The sequence below is a fragment of the Amblyomma maculatum genome, chromosome 1 (genome assembly GCF_055883805.1).
Source record: "Amblyomma maculatum isolate TAMU_Amacu chromosome 1, ASM5588380v1, whole genome shotgun sequence".
NCBI lineage: Eukaryota > Metazoa > Arthropoda > Arachnida > Ixodida > Ixodidae > Amblyomma > Amblyomma maculatum.
This window is the reverse complement of record NC_139344.1, coordinates 44531625-44548442: the sequence shown is the minus strand read 5'-3', so window position 1 is coordinate 44548442 and position 16818 is coordinate 44531625. Positions and strand designations below refer to the sequence as shown.

The window sequence follows — 16818 nt, the reverse complement described above, 5'->3', positions numbered from 1 at the left end:
GTTTCATCTAAAATGCAGACATCCATTCGTCACATAAAATTACTGTAATGGAAGTGGTTTTTTTTAACATATCCCCTTTTCCCATCGGGGTAGGAAAGTACACTAGGTAATGTGTAGCAGAGGGACTACAGTGACACAGCTTGGATATAGTGCCTAGAATATAGCTTGGAGCTTGGACAAGGTCAATGGCTATAGCCTTAACGATATGGAGCCTTCTTCGATGCTAGCCATGCTGTAAGCTAACGCTTGCACTCGTAAGGACCTTGGCACAAATAGGGACCTAAGCAACCTAACTAAGGACCTTGGCACCACAGAAATTGACCAAAAAGAAAAGGCGCTTAAGACGCCTAGCAATGCCAAAGGTAGCCAATCCAAATCCACATCCGCATGCGTGCATGCATATGGCATTCATTGCTAGCAACTAGCAAGTTGCTTGTACACTTTAGCATTGCTGACGTTTGTGTTGTGTTGCATTTTATTGTGGGCTAGACATAACCGAAAGCTCTGTCGTGTTGTGATATGTCAGCTACTGCTGATGTCTCCTTATGCCCCGAAACGGGTCGTTTTGAACAGTGCGGTGCTGCGACTACGTAGTTGTGTGCTTACATGGAAGGAACTCGGTCTAGAAGCACGGTAAGTAGAATGCAATCTCCGCAGCCGGCTCTCAGGTGGTGGTCTGTCTCGCACAGGAACTGCGCCGTATTTGCAATACATGCAGTGCAGAATAAGAAAGAAATCGATATGCTGTAAGTTCAAGGAAGTTGTGGCAGCTTTCTACTCTTTTGTCAGCCGTCATCGATTGCAACGACTGCAACTTCACTCCTTGGCTTGTTCGGTGAAAACTTCATGTAAAGTTGCTTTTATTTTAACTGTAGCGTAACCATGTGCGTGTATTTGTTTTCTTGTTGTCATCACAGTTTTTGAAGTTCGAATAAATTTAGTTTTTTCTGTATGCCCCGATATCATCATCATCACTCTGGGAGGGCGAGAAAGGTGCTCTCGCTTGCTTTTCTTTCTTTTTCAAGTTTAGCTTTGTTAGTAATTAATTTGCGCTTAGAAATGAAGCGTTTTAGTGTACGTGTCTGCGACTGCATGTGTTCCAAACACATGTTAATGAAAAAGTCAGCAGCCTCTTGGATATTGCTGGTGGCTGGGACTGCATTTTTCTTGCTTTCCTTTTTGTGCCTGAGTTCATTTCAGGCCGAGTGTGAACGTGGAAGTGTAGATGCGAACTGCAAGGATTGGGCATATTGCAACACACTGAATGTAGATTTTACTGAATTCGATGTTAAGAAGTGAACATGAGTAAAATCAATTAACTGAGGCTCTAGCCCACTCTTGTTCGTTTTTTGTTTCAGAGTGCACTTGTATATTTCTGAGATGGATGTGTGCATGAAAACAACTTATTTGTGCTTGGACCGAGCCAACTAGCTCATCAAAATAAAAGCTAGCAAAAGCTAGAGCAGTATTGGGACTTAGCAACTGAAGGAAAGAAAGCAGTGCTTCTGCCTCTAAAATAGAGGCAAGAAGAAGCTGTTGCTTGAGCAGAAGTGAGAATATGAGGTGACCATCATCAGGGGCAAATACTATTGAACTGACACCCTGGTGTCTCCAAGTCTTTGGTACATCCACACTTTTGTGCCTGCTTTCCATCTGTTGTGACACAAACTGTACATTCAACAGAGTGGGTGTGAACATGTGTATTTTGTAAGCAATAAAAGCACCAAGACTGGATGCCTGCAGCTTTGTTGCCCAGGCATGGTTTTTTAGGGTATGCTATGATATTATGTAAAAGAAATTAGCAACTGCACTTTGGCTATATGCCTTTGTAAAAGGGATCCACTGTGAGAGTGTCCGCCGTAATTGTAATTTTGACCTGGTTTGATGTATTGTAGTGGGCTACCTAATGCTGTGGCTGGCTATGCACTGGCATATGTGGTATAGGCTGCTGAGCCTAACGATACGGAATTGAATCCTGGCCACATGACGGCCCATCTGCAGTGTGATGTGAGGGCATGTTAAAGAACCCTATGCCAAAATTGGCCTGGAGCCCTCCAAAACAATAGAGTCCCTGGTAGTCCATGGGCAGCTTTAGAACATTCAACTCCACATATCATGCCATACCTATTGTGGCTTATTTTCCAAGCTCACTTGACTCTGTGGGATTCAATCCTCAGTGCCACTATGTATACCAGTGATGCAATGGGTGCAAGCTTTCCCTGCCCTGCTGCTGTATTTTTCTAGGGTGAGCTGCTTGGAAAAGAGGTTTTTGACCCCACCATGTGGGGAAAAAAAATATACCTTCAGCTATGGCGTTCGGCCAAAGCTGCCTAGCACCATTGAAATTGATCCTCATCATTGTCATCCAAGCTCATTGCAGTGAAAAAAAAAAATAAAGGAAAGGATCTTAGATTCTTAAGCACATTGCTCTTTCTATGCTCAAAGACTGTATTTGACGCAGGCGCATCTCAGAAACCTATAACGACTGCAGATTTTTTATTCAGACGCGAGTTGTTAGGGTGCTTTGGCTTCCTTTTTTTTTTTTTTTCTTGTAAGTGCTGTCATTACCTATGCAGTACAAGAGTTGTGACTGCTTGTATTACAAAGGTAAAGAGTGCGTTAACAAAATGATTTACTTCATATATGTTGCCAACACAAGATTTTTACCAACAGAGAGGAAGGTTTATTATCCTGCCTCAGACTAGGGACTGTAAAAATGCTTCTGAAGGGAAGGAAAATGATTGCACAGAGAGCTAGTAGGGAGCCTGTCTCCTTCATTTGATGGTTTGGAAAGCACTCCACTACTCTGATCAAATGCTGGAATAACCCAAGAGTACCCAGATGAATGCACAGCTGTTCAGTTGTCCCGTTCACTGCTCGAACAGTGGTGTAATACCCAGAAATGTGGTGCAACAAACACAAGCAAAGAGACGCAACACACGCGCGTGTGTTGTGTCTCTTCGCTTTGTGTGTTTGTTGCGCCACATTTCTGGGTATTATGCAGCACCAACTAGCCCCTCAAGCTGTTATTTTGAACAGTGGTTTGGTAAGGTACTAAGTGATAGCTTATACAGCTCATTCGGTCTAGAAGCCAGCGGCATAGTAGTAGTCGTAGTAGTCTGCACTGCGTCTCAAATAATTGGGGGCTGCGTAAAAAATAAATAAATCATATGATCATTTGTGGTTGTAATGATTGATGATTGATTGGTGTCTGATATGCAGCGATGGCTTAATGAGATCATTGTAATTGATTAATAATTGATGAATTAAATAAATAAAATGGAAAAAGGGGGTTCAAAGGTGTGAAAATGCTCAAAGTTTAAAGCCTCGATGATGCTAATTAAAGGGGTGATGCCATGGTCATACAATATATTAGTTTTGGCACCTTGCAGATTATATTGGACCTAAATATTTTATTTTCGAAACGCGAGCGCCCTAGACGCATTCTTTATTTTTAAATAAGTGACAGAAGTTCAGAGACCGTGAAGCTCCTCGCACCGACGGCGATCGCCATGTTGAAACGCTTAAACGCCGACGACGCCGCCTGTCGCCAAAGCCGCAAAGCGTAGGCGGGCTCGGTGGCTCGGTCGGGCGCTGCTCGTGTCAGCGCCTATGTGCGCGCGTCGTGTTTTCGTCTTTGGTCGCGGTTTAACAGATATAACGCTGCTGTCAATCTTTAGCAATGTCCGGGAAGAATTACTGCTTAGTTGGTTTTTCGATCACATATAAAAACCTTGCGAGGAACATGTTTGTATGAGCACGGCCGGTCTCGAGGGAGAGCGCGTTTCAGCGCGCGCTCTCTCCTTCGAGACCGGCCGTGGTATGAGTTTCAGTGATGCTTCAAGAGAACGACGGGGGCCGTGAATCGCGGCTGTTCGACGCAGAAAGCAAGCAATCGCACTGAATAACATTTGTTCAGGTTAATGTCATTTTTTCGACGCGCTGCTACAAGAGTGCGTTCAATATGTTGCAAGATGAAGGCGCTGTAAACGAAAGCAGTCTTTAAATTGACATTCATGTCTTGCATACCTTGTAACCAACCTTTTGATTAGGACTATCGATTGCGGAGCTAGCGGCTGTGTAGGCGGCATTTGTTTGCGAAATGATACGGAAGGTGCGCGCATCTAGCTGCCCTCGACAGCTGCGAAACGCGTACGAGTTTCAACAATGTACACCTTCCGCACTGAAGCAAGTGTCAAGAGCAACACGTAAAATAGGCAGCATCTATAGAACCTTCGTTTATCGCCCTACATTTTCGCCAAATCGTTCGCTCGGCGTATTAAGGCCTGTCTAAAAATGGTCGAGCTTAGCCTCATCAAGAAAGAATACCGCAAATTCGTAACGCTTGCTACATCGGCGGCCGACGACGGCGCTCTGGCCGTGTGTTAGGCCCTAGTCGTCGCTAGGACTAAACGCCTAAACGGTTTCACGTAAAAACCGTAGCTGGAAGTGCTTTGGAAATAGTAAACTTCCTATTCATAAAACTGCCTTACTATCAGTTCAATTGTCTCACAAATTGTCTTACAGTACACGGAAGGTGTAACTTCGGCGATGCCTTAGCAGCGGAGCTAGAGAACGAAATCGGACGACCTGCGTCACACCGGCGGCAGCTGCTAAAAGCAGAAATTTGCTTGTATTGCTGTTGTCACTTCTTCCGAAATCTCGTTACATAGCAGCGATCCTCAGTAAAGATATTTTTTTTTATTCCTTCTTCAAATTAAGCGCGCATTATTTAAGATAACAGAGCATGGTTTTCTGAAGGTGGCTAAAGAAATCCGCTGTGTCAGCGACTGATGGGTCGCGGCAGCAGAAGCGACCTATTCCGCCCGCGCTGAGTGTGGTGGCTGCGGGTTAGCTGGCAGCCAGTTTTTTTTTTTTCTTTTTTTTTTTTTTACGATGCTATTTAGCATATTCACAAACATGACTAGCTGCAAAATTATAGGAGCACAGTAGTATGTAATGCAGGTGGCACTTTTGTAGTATATTTTGGGTGTATCTTCTCACCGAGGGTCTGGTGTCGACATAACACATTTCCTCGTTGATCGCATTCAGATGAGTACCTCAAAATCATTCGATACCTAATGTCGTTTTCATCGAATATCATTATATTTTCTCATGTTGCAGCAAACAAATATAATTTTGAACGAGCGTCATTCGATGGAAAAATGCATAAATTTGCCGTACGGCAGGGCTGAGTGATAACTATTTTTCAGTATTTTCTGCTTGTCATTGCACCTTCCGTGAACACTTCTTGCTTAAACTTGGTCGCGTCCGCTAGCCGGGAAGATACAACACGCATTAGATGTGTGAAACGCTTAGCCAGACGATCTTTAGCGTGCATTGCATTTTGCGTTTTTCCTCCACCTAAACGCGAGCGGCGTGGCCGACTTGGGTCCCGATAACTCGATATTCCTCACTAGCCTGAGCCACTGTGGCGGGTTATTGAACAGACATTTGCCAATATGCGTTTTGAAACTTGCCATGCAATTACTTTGAAAGCGCCCTGTAATTCTGCAGCTGGGTGCGAGGGTGACACAAATGAAATGAAGATGATACTACAATAATAAAATAGGATATAAAATTTAAATCTAATGTGCTCTTGGCTAACCTGTGTTTTCAGATATCAGAGGTTTTCAGATATTGCCTCTGCTATCTCACTCCCCCATGAAATTATGTGCTCGCTCTGTCTTTTTGACGACGGAATACGTGAAATTCATGCTGTACAGGCAGTGGTAAAGCGCAAGCATGAAAAATTAACTCTTGCTGCAGGAGACCAATATGCGCTATTTTTATGATATTCAGAATGCTGGTTTGCAAGCTCGCTGGCTTTTCCTGCGGTCGCACCGGTACGAAACCGCTCGCAGTTTCGACGACGCTACCTCGTTTACTGCAGCAATATATTGCATGTAAACGAAGTAAGCGTGTACCGTTAAGCAAAGAAAGAACATTGGTTCATAGGTCAAGGAATGAACGAATTAGCGTGGCGTTGTAATGAAAGCGGGACAATCAAATTGAGCTCCACTTCCTACGCAACCTTTTTGACGCTCGTCTGCCGCAGACAATTGCTGCATATGGAGGTGATGTAGTTCCAGACGGCCGTGATATCGAACACATGTCCACTATTATTAAGTACGATTCCATTGCGCACACTGTCACCGCGGAAGTGCCCGCGAGACGCGCACAAACGGTAGATCGCACGCGCCCACCACGGCACGCTTGCCGCATGAGGCCCGCCTCGGGTTCCGACACCCGCCGCTACGCGGAGATGCGGTGGCGCTGGCGACAGCAGTGACTTTCGTGGTGTAGGCGAAAGCGCGGGCCGTCTGCATTGGATGCACGGCGATTGCTGTGTTTTCGGGCATAATTCCCAATATTTCTACGAGCTGTGGTGCGGTTGATTGCGCCACGAGGCACAAAAAGCAAAATGGCACTTGTTTTAACACGTTTCTCGTGGTAGAATAAAGATGAGAGCGAAGGGCAGCGGCATTGAGCGCGACAAGTAGACTCTTCAGTGACGGATTGCCTTCGCGGCTAACATATATATGCGTTGCAGTTCTTCACCGAAACTAGATCAGTTCGTTTGCAACCCTTAATTATCATGATTGCTTTTCGGCGGCACGACGAATAGCGCAAGAACAAACGCCTGCAGCTCGTGCCTATTTTGATATGCTATTAAGTTGTAAGAAGTTCAGACGCGATATATTAATTCCGTGTGCGTATGATCCCGCAGGGAAGCTGCACTGTGAGTTCTATTCACTTGCAGTGCTGCCCGTGCATATGTTCACACAGAAAGGACACAAACGCTGCTGTGAAGGTAATTGCAATTACTTTGAGCGCGGTGACTCCAGTACGATATTGCTGGCTATAACAGGCCCGGACCTGCAAAGTATAGCTTTTCTCTGTTTGTACTTTCACGAGTTTCAACCAGTCTCTTCATCACCTGTTCTATCGTAAACATTGTTATGATAAGATCCTGACGAACGAATTAAATATCCACGTACAATCTAGCTCTGATCGAGCAGGATATTTAAGTATATATGGTACATGGAGTTCAATGTCCCAAAGAGGAATCGACTATGAGGGGTGCAAAATAAGCAGAATAAGATGATGCGCATTTGAATAAAAAATTTCCATGTATATTGAAGCTCAGCAGATCACGCAAATTTCGCTGCGATCGTGGAGAACGTTTCATCTGCACTCATGCGTCTCTTCTATACAGCAAAGAGAACAAAATGAGAGCTTTCGTACTGGCATTCATGTACATATTAACCTGTGAATGACCTTGCTACATCTGTAAGATGAGATAGACGTTAACGTCTTTTTTATCGGGCAGGCGAAAGCAAGTTGGCAGTGTACTTTGCCAACATGTTAAAAAGATCTAAAAGATTGAGTTCTCCTTTTTAGATACGAAATTCTATGACTTAAGTTGCCGGTAAAGTGATTTCTAGTTTACTATATATAGTTGCCGATAATATTGTTCCTTAAGTGAAAGTGCTTGAAGCAGCTAGAAAGGCGCGCAGTCAAAAGAGTCGGCATTTGAAAACACACTTCGAGTCATTCACATCGTCGTCCTCCTTGCATGCGCTAGGAATAGGCCTGGGAGTTGAACAGGGTTGACTATTAGTCTTTCTTATACATTGCGTTTTCTCGTTTTTATTTAACTTAATCACTCACGGCCGTCGCCTACGTACCGCAGCCGCGCTGTTGAGGCCACAGAGAAGGAAGCCAATGCAGCGCTCTTCGCCAAGTAATTCTAGCTGTAATCGACTGATAATGTGCGGAAATACTCTCCAGGCATAAACCAAGCTATTTCTACGTATAAGCGAAGCTTACGTTTTAATATATTCGCACGCGCGAACTGGTTTCGAAGGCAGCGTCGCTTTGCGCAGTGTAGGCACGCCGCGCTTTTGCCTACACCCCTTGTCGCTGCCGATCGTAGCGCCACCTTTGTTTACAAACATGACGCTTGTCTATAGGCGCTGCGCATGGCGTATTAGGTTTGGGGCTCGCGTGCGCCTGAGCATCGCACCGCTGCCGCCACTTATTACGTTTGGGTCGCGTGCGCCTGAGTATCGTACCACTGCCACCAGTTATTACATGCGGCTCGCGGCCCCTCGGTAGCGTTGGCCTGGCGGCTCCGTGGCTCGGTGGACGGCATCAGCATCAACGGTCCCAGCAAAGACGAGGCGTCTTCTAACGAAACAACCTTTACTACAACATCATCAACGGGCAGAGAAGCTGACCCAGAGAGAATACAGACACGTTCACACAGCTGGTGTCTGGCGTCGTCACAGTGACGCCTTCCAAAGTAGTCTCTGCCGCAGCGGAGTCTGCCGCTGCTTTTTATAGGCTTGCCAGTTCACAGGGAAAGGGAGAGCCCAACAAGTTTGGGCAAGACGAGATGACTCAATCGCAATTTGATCTGCAGGTGGCCCGACCGCATCTCCTCCACCTCCTGCAGACGGGCGAGGGCGACGCTCTCTCCCTCGAGTGCCGGGCTTGGCCAGCGTTTGCACACACACGCACGCACACACATTTGGCTCGTGGCAAGGTCACGCCGAGACGCCCGCGGGAGGAAGGGTTGGGCGGCCGATGGACGGCGCCGAAATGGCCGAACCGCTAGCAGTTCTGCCTGTTGCTATGCGGTGGCCGCGTCAGCTGTCACACATGTCGATGGCGAAACGTAACAGACTGCCCCGCCGGGGAAGGGAGATCCCGAAGGGCAGGGGACTGCATCCGCTGTCCGGAGGGATTGGGATGTTGCTGCTAGCCGGGGTCGTCCGACTCTGCTTCTCTTGAGCCCAAACAGCCTGAAGAAGTCCTTGGCAAGTCCGGGTTTCCAAGGCACTCTGCAACTTGTCTTCAGGAGAGTTTTCTGACAATCCACAACGTCACAACCACGCTAAAAACTCAACCGGTCAGCCAGCAAGCACGGCACAATCTTCTCTAAGTTATGCCAGACTATTCCCCTTTTATGCCCCCATCTATAATAAAGGGCAGCTCAGCAGCACTTGGAACGCGTCCACAAATTTGAAAATCGCGCTTTCAAAAACACTACTCTCAAACAAAGGTAATACAATACAATATGTTCAAACTCCTATGTCGGGAAGAAAAACACCAACAAGTGAAAACAGGCTTCTTCTCACGTTATGGGCTCCGACTTAAGCGATCGGCGTTACCGTTGAGATCACCCTTTTCACTAAAACTTCGGCTGTCCGTTTCACGGAACAATCTTACCTTCCTGTTTCTGTACAAAGAAACACATGAGCATGAATCACTCACTTTTCTGAACAACCTATTACCTCTCCTTACTGGTTGCGCACCAGTCACGCATTTTCTCGGCACGGGCGCATTTGTGCCGCTGGGATAGTCGCTTGTTTTCCTTTCGCAAACGTTTGCGTTGTCTCTCCTTACGATGATAGCATTCTTTTTCGTGCATGCCTTTCCGTGTTTTTCGTCGGCAGCACTTGAATACTAGCTTTCTGCTTTCTTTCGGCGCGAGCTCTGGCAAGCTAGCGGTAACCGGAGCTAGTAGGGCACCGGTGTCGTCAAAGTGGCCAAAGTGCGGCGCCGCGTCTGCACCGCGGCCAGCAGCGCATGACTCACTTTCATTCAAGTTCGAACAACTGCTCATGCCAGCCCCCAAACTATGCATTTCCTCTAGCGGCTCGCCACTCACGTTACCCGGGTCCTCCGATGAGCCGCATTGCTCAGCGCTAACCGGCGCACGACAGCTGGGGCGCTTAGGATTGCGTGAGGGCCATATGTGCCACGTCCGCGTTTGTGCTGGGGTTGCTGCTCTCGTGAATACAACCTAGCGTGGTATCGGGGCATGAACAATTCTGACTCTGCTCTGGACGTTCGCTGTCGCCTTCGCACGTCTCGCTTTCTACAGGGTACGCACACTCCTCGTCGGTCTGCCCTGGCTGATCGCAACTCGCGGGCTGCGCAGTTTCCCTGATCGGCACTTCGTTTTTCTGCGTGCCCTGCTCCACGACACCGCTGATGACGGCACTACACAAGCTTCTGCTTTCGACTCGAGAGGCGGTTCAGTTACTACCAGTTCCCCACTCTCATTTGATGGAACTGTATTTCCTACTGCTACTTGGGTCGGCGTGCAGTTCACAAGCGGTCGCCAACCAATCGCTTGATTTCTTCCGACGCTTCAGCGGAGAGAAGAGCTACCAACTTCTGCGCCCAACTATCTCGCTCGAAACGTTTACTTCTGCAGACATTGTCAAAGTCTGCCAAATACTCTGCCACATCCTCGGCGATGAGGAACAATGGCGGACCGTCTCGCGGTATCGAACCGTTACATTGAATGGCATTGAAAGATTTAATCTTTTCCACGCTCATTCGATGTGCTGAAATCTCCAGCTGCATCAGTTGCCTTACGTGGGCGTCCTCTTTCTCGTGACGTTCCCTACGTTCACGATCTCTTTCTCGTGACGTTCACGTTCACGGTCCTTGACGTTCGTCAAATGATCTCAAGGCATTCCGAAAGCTCGTCATCTTCAGCTTCCAACGCAAGAATAGCCTTTAACACTTCTGGTTTTCTGAATTGGACCAATTCAGACCCAACTCCTTCGCAAGCTCCAGCAATTTCGGTTTGCTCAACGACTTCAAATCCAAATCCATGGCTGTTCCGAGTGGTGCCTTCTCTACTGCCCACTATTGTCTTTCTGCAATTAACCCTGCAACAACGACAACACAATTACCAGCTCTGTTCTCTACTTAAAAGCCTGGAAAAACTCAGTAGAAGAAAGTCCCGCACTCACCAAACCTCGCAGCCAAGAATACAACGCTGCAGGCAACCAGTCATCACACAGGGCTCGTCGCACTGCTCCCGGATTTCCGCTGAGCTGCTTGTTGCACGGGTCACGCCTGGGACATCTCCACTCTTCCCACCAGATGTTGCACCTCGGTCAGGCCTGGCTCATTTCACCGATCACTGTCACGGCTTGGTGTTCCTCGTCCCTCCGCTGTTCACCTGTTGTGGACGACGGTATCGCCTGGCTCGTCTCACTCGTCACACCGACCACGGTTACGGCTTGGTCGTCCCACCGCTGCCTACCAGTTATTACGTTTGGGTCGCGTGCGCCTGAGTATCGTACCGCTGGCACCAGTTATTACGTTTGGGTCGCGTGCGCCTGAGTATCGTACCGCTGCCACCAGTTATTACGTTTGGGTCGCGTGCGCCTAAGTATCGTACCGCTGCCACCAGTTATTACGTTTGGGTCGCGTGCATCTGAGTATCGTACCGCTGGCACCAGTTATTACGTTTGGGTCGCGTGCGCCTGAGTATCGTACCGCTGCCACCAGTTATTACGTTTGGGTCGCGTGCGCCTGAGTATCGTACCGCTGCCACCAGTTATTACGTTTGGGTCGCGTGCGCCTGAGTATCGTACCGCTGCAGCCAGTTATTACGTTTGGGTCGCGTGCGCCTGAGTATCGTACCGCTGCCACCAGTTATTACGTTTGGGTCGCGTGCGCCTGAGTATCGTACCGCTGCCACCAGTTATTACGTTTGGGTCGCGTGCGCCTGAGTATCGTACCGCTGGCACCAGTTATTACGTTTGGGTCGCGTGCGCCTGAGTATCGTACCGCTGCCACCAGTTATTACGTTTGGGTCGCGTGCGCCTGAGTATCGTACCGCTGGCACCAGTTATTACGTTTGGGTCGCGTGCGCCTGAGTATCGTACCGCTGCCACCAGTTATTACGTTTGGGTCGCGTGCGCCTGAGTATCGTACCGCTGCCACCAGTTATTACGTTTGGGTCGCGTGCGCCTGAGTATCGTACCGCTGCCGCCAGTTATTACGTTTGGGTCGCGTGCGCCTGAGTATCGTACCGCTGCCACCAGTTATTACATGCGGCTCGCGGCCCCTCGGTAGCGTTGGCCTGGCGGCTCCGTGGCTCGGCGGACGGCATCAACGGTCCCAGCAAAGACGAGGCGTCTTCTAACGAAACAACCTTTACTACAACATCATGAAGGAACGGGCAGAGAAGCTGACCCGGAGAGAATACAGACACGTTCACACAGCTGGTGTCTGGCGTCGCCACAGCGACGCCTTCCAAAGTAGTCTCTGTCGCTAGGCTTGCCAGTTTACAGGGAAAGGGAGAGTCCAACAAGTTTGGGCAAGACGAAATGACTCAATCGCAGGTGGCCCGACCGCATCTCCTCCACCTCCTGCAGACGGGCAAGGGCGACGCACTCTCCCTCGAGCGTCGGGCTTGGCCAGCGTTTGCACACACACGCACGCACACACTTTTGGCGCTTGGCAAGATCGCGCCGAGACTTGCCCGCGGGAGGAAGCGTTGGGCGGCCGATGGACGGCGCCGAAATGGCCGAACCGCTCACTCTCTGCCTGTTGCTATGCGGTGGCCGCGTCAGTTGTCACACTTGTCGGTGGCGAAACGTAACACATCACAGACCGACACCAGCCAGTCTGCTGCCATGCCGACGCCGATAAGCTGCCGATACACTGTAATTTGTTTGCGCTTGCTCAAAGACCACAATGACTCCCAGTTAGTGTACTCAGCATTTTTCTCTAAACAAAACGCAAATTGTAGTCAAGCGCGAAATAGTAGTCTTGCCCACACATCCACCTTCGGCGCGACACCTCCGCTCCGGCCGTTCCTTCCGCAAGCTATTCGTCGGATGCCTTGAGCCAGTCCCTGGTAAAAGGGATTTTTTGCTGCGCTATCAGGTGGTACTAGAAAATTCTACTAAAGCGCGCCGTCGGACGGCACTCTATACACATTCATTTTATGTGTTGCTTCTGAGTCATATTTCAGTGCACAATGTGTACGTGGTTCGGAGCGGGCCAGCTCGTACGCCTTTCGTGCTCGGGCGCCGACGTGCACCTGAATCCCGCCCATAGACGTCGCTATTTTCTTGATTAAAAGCGTCGCTCAGTTGGCGGTAGCCGCGGTTAGTGGCACGATTGCTGTTTGGTTCGCCTCCGTAGGCGTGCACAGGGTTCTGCATCCATGGCAAATTGTGCTTATGCCATGGCATCCATGGCATATTCTGCATCCATGGCAAAGCTTGTTTTATTTATTAAGCGCAGAGCGTCGCAGCGCGCCCCACCTCCAAGGCCCTTATAGCCAAAACACAGCGTGAAATGGTAACGCATGCAAAACATTCTGCGCTTAAGAAATAAAACAAGCTTTGCCATGGATGCAGAATATAGTAAAAAAAATGTGCATGACCATAACCCTGCGCTTTTAAAAATGACGGCACATGTCCGACAGAGTGGAGGTATGGGGGTGAACTTGGCGTCCCCCTTAGAAAATTAGGGTAGGAAGGGGGGGGGGGGGATACCCCCTGCCCCCTCTGCGAATGCCGGATCTGCCTGATGCCGCGGTTTCGCGTAACTGAGGTTGACGCGCTACTCGTGCAAAACATGCAGCAGACGACGCGGCGTCAGCTCATGTCACCGGCTGCGCCGGTTGCCAGATCAGCAAGTTGTTCACGAAGAAACGAAAATACTGGTATTATAAATACCTGCAGCTCCGATTGAGCTGACACTTTGAGGTTTAGCTGCCTGGCACACCAGAACAAGATGCAATAAACAGTTTATACTCCGAAATTGGTGTCGTCGCCCCTTCAAGAAAATTCAGTGTGTAATTGATCAATTAATAATTGAAATAATTGCAAAATTAAAAATGCTTTTAAAGCAAACTGTTCAGAATGGAAAGCCAGTGTTTTCTGATACTAAGCATAAAACTAAAAAAATATAAAAATTTAAGAAATAATATAAAAAAAGTCTGGGTGTGCGGGCCACTGCTCCGTTCTCCAGAGAATCCAGCGTTGTGAGCGAAAAACACACTGGCAGGTGGGTGGAATTTGGCAGGTGACACAGCTGGACGCTAGTCGGCCAGTGTCTTGTGTGACGTCATGCAACCACGTGACATCGATTTATTTATTTATTTATTCATATACCCTCAGGGGCCGAAGGCATTAAAGAGGGGAGTAGGAAAGATACATTGGTACAGGGTACAGTGCAGCATGAAACAACATAGGAGAAACAATAACACGGCGAAAAGTGATAAAAAAAGAGGATTGGCGCAAAAAAAAAAAAGCGCAAAAGCAGTTGAGGCAAAAAAAAAAATTTCCGACAGTCGATCAACAATGTCACCGAAAACGAACAAAAACAATTGACTACCATCTATGAATACAGATTACATACGGCAGTCTTAAAAGAATTTGGGTCCGTAATATCAGCAATGTGCCTAGGAAGGTGGTTCCAACTGACAGAAGTGTTTGGAACAAAAGAATAAGAGGCGTGTTAAGTACGACATGACGGAACACCTACTTTGCGAAGATGATCAATGCGACCTGAAACATATGGGGGGGTAGTTAGTAGCCGGCTCTTAAGGACAGGATTGTGGTAATAAATTTTGTGAAATAAGCATAAGCGAGAAATTTTTCTGCGTAGTGAAAGCGGTGGCAATGATAATGTTGTTTTCATAACGGTAATACTGGAGTTACGGTGATAGTTGGAAAGTATAAAACGTGACGCGCGGTTTTGAACAGATTCGATTTCAGATTCTAGAGATGCAAGGCCAGGGTCCCAGACAGAGGCTGCATATTCCAATTTAGGACGAACAAGGGTTTTATAAAGAAGCAATTTTATTGAACTAGAAGGAAGGTTAAAGTTTCGCGCAGGTACCCCAACATGCGGTTAGCATTGTTAGTAATAGATTCCACATGCAGATTCAAAGCTGCGAACTCCTTTGAGATGGGGCAGTGGGATGGAAATCGAACCCACTAGGACCGTTGATCCTGAGTCAGACACGCAGCCAAGGTCACGCAGACAGGTTTCCAAGGCATGGTTAAAGGCACTTAATATGTTTGTTTGGTGCTCTTTCACGCAATGGGTTGGCTTACGACTGACTGTATGCGCCAAAATTCAATGGGGACGCTGATTCTTCGCTTACGTATGGGAATTGCCTCGCCACGGTAATGCAGTGATTAGGGCTCACGGCTGTTGTACCCAGGAATGCGGGATCGAATCCCGGTCGCGGCTGCTGCTTTTCGATGGAGGCGAAAAGCAAGGTGCCCGTGTGTTGTGCGATGTCAGTGCACGTTAGAGAACCCCAGGTGGTCGAATTTTCCGGAGCCTTCCACTATGGCGTCTTCATAGCCTGATTCGCTTTGGGACGCTTAACCCCATAACTAAGCTTACGTTTGGGAATTCGAAAGCACTGTTAGCCTTCTGCTTTACTTGTAGACATATGATGCGTGCAAAGTGAAATCGTATATGACATCGTCTCCCGGAACGCTCTGCGAAGAATGGTTACGTCATAATTTTGATACGAATGTCGGGGAATGCATACAGTTGGAGGCGTTTACGTCGTTGGTTGGAATCCCTGTCGCGAGCTAGCCTCTGACGTGACTATATGCAGCGGGAAATTGTATGGCACCACTCGGAACGCTGTCGAGTGGTTGCGCTACGAGTTTGTTAAAACTGGCGCCATACGGCGGTCTGCCAGTGATGCCGACGAGCAGCAAATGGCGATGGCGGAAGATGGAAAAAGGGGGGGGGGGGGGGGGGGGGTCTTCGCCGGTGTTTGTTGCTGCGTCATCTTTATGGGTGCCAAAGAGTATCGATCACACAGACAGACACTTTTTCGCGTAATGGGGCTAAGGATTTTGCACAAATTACGGAATCGTGGTTAACGAGGATGCGCATGGCGAACCTCTCAACTAACACTCAACTAAAGAAATTATAAAACTACAAATCGGAAAGCTTATACCAACACAGGAATAATAAATATTTTTATACCTTGTTTTATGAAAGAGGTAAGCTATTTTAATAAAACGCTTATTATTATTTTTAATTTGCAACACTTTTTGCGCCCCCTCTTAGTGTTGGTGCGACTTTGCAGGGCTTGTTATATATAGAAAAGGCCCTTTTTATAGGTCCTTGCGAAAGGGGCCACGAAGCAGTTTCTTATTGCTGTCGTCACACTGCGATGGTGCTCCCATGTATTATACGAAGTTACCTCGCTTGTCTCATAATGTGCCGGTTGCAAAGATATCTTGCATCCAAGTTGCTTCTCAGTCATTGCTATTTGGTAGGGTGCTTCCTAGTTTCGCAAGTCCGTTGTTTTCTCATTCTACGTGTTGCCAGCGCCAGTGGCGTAGCCAGAAATTTTGTTCGGGGGGGGGGCTCGGCTCACGTTGCAGCGCGTCCTCCTCCATATAGAATTTGTCGATGGATCAAATATGATTAATTCCAGCCAATAGCCAATAGCCATTGTGTACTAGGTGCTGCAAACGAATTCTTGAATGCCACGCAGTACGCACTGCCAAGACAAATGTAAAATATTAACTTTATTATAAAAGAACATATATGTAGCGCTAAGGCTTGTCTGCGCCGTTGTGGCACGCTTTTCGTTTCTTTCAATGTGGTTGACGCATATAAAATTGAGCTCGCGGCATGCAAAGGACTGTAAACCCTGCAATACCGTCGGTTTCACACTGAATTGTTTTCCCGCTGAACTTCCACACGTGAGCTCCCGTTTGGAGTTGTAGTCGGTTTGACGTACGCGCATTGGTCATCATTATATGTTGGTCGGTGCTGGCTCTGTTGTACATTTTGTTGGTATAGGACCAGACGGCCGTATACCATCGGTCACGCCTTGTCCGCCTTGTCGATGGTCGTCTGTGACATCGGCGCACGTCGGCTCGCGCGATAAGGTTCGCTGTCAGGTGCTCGCCATATATTGGAAGTGATCCGTAAAGTCTCATGAAGTCGTTAAATACTTCCACATCCAGTTTCGTTGTAGCGCCCTTTGGGCTCATGCTG

General features: G+C 48.0%; 1 protein-coding gene across 2 annotated transcripts in view; it reads left to right on the top strand.

The window, feature by feature from the left end:
- Nucleotides 1-391: 391 nt before the first annotated feature.
- LOC146202244 (uncharacterized) overlaps nt 392-16818 on the top strand; it is a 369509-nt gene continuing 353082 nt past the window's right edge. The window contains exon 1 of one of the 2 annotated variants that reach the window (XM_084588034.1): nt 392-633. In XM_084588034.1, the coding sequence (XP_084444160.1) occupies nt 536-633 (98 nt within the window). In that variant the 5' untranslated portion in view covers nt 392-535. The remainder of the gene's footprint in view (nt 634-16818) is intronic. The other variant, XM_084588035.1, reaches the window with a different exon arrangement.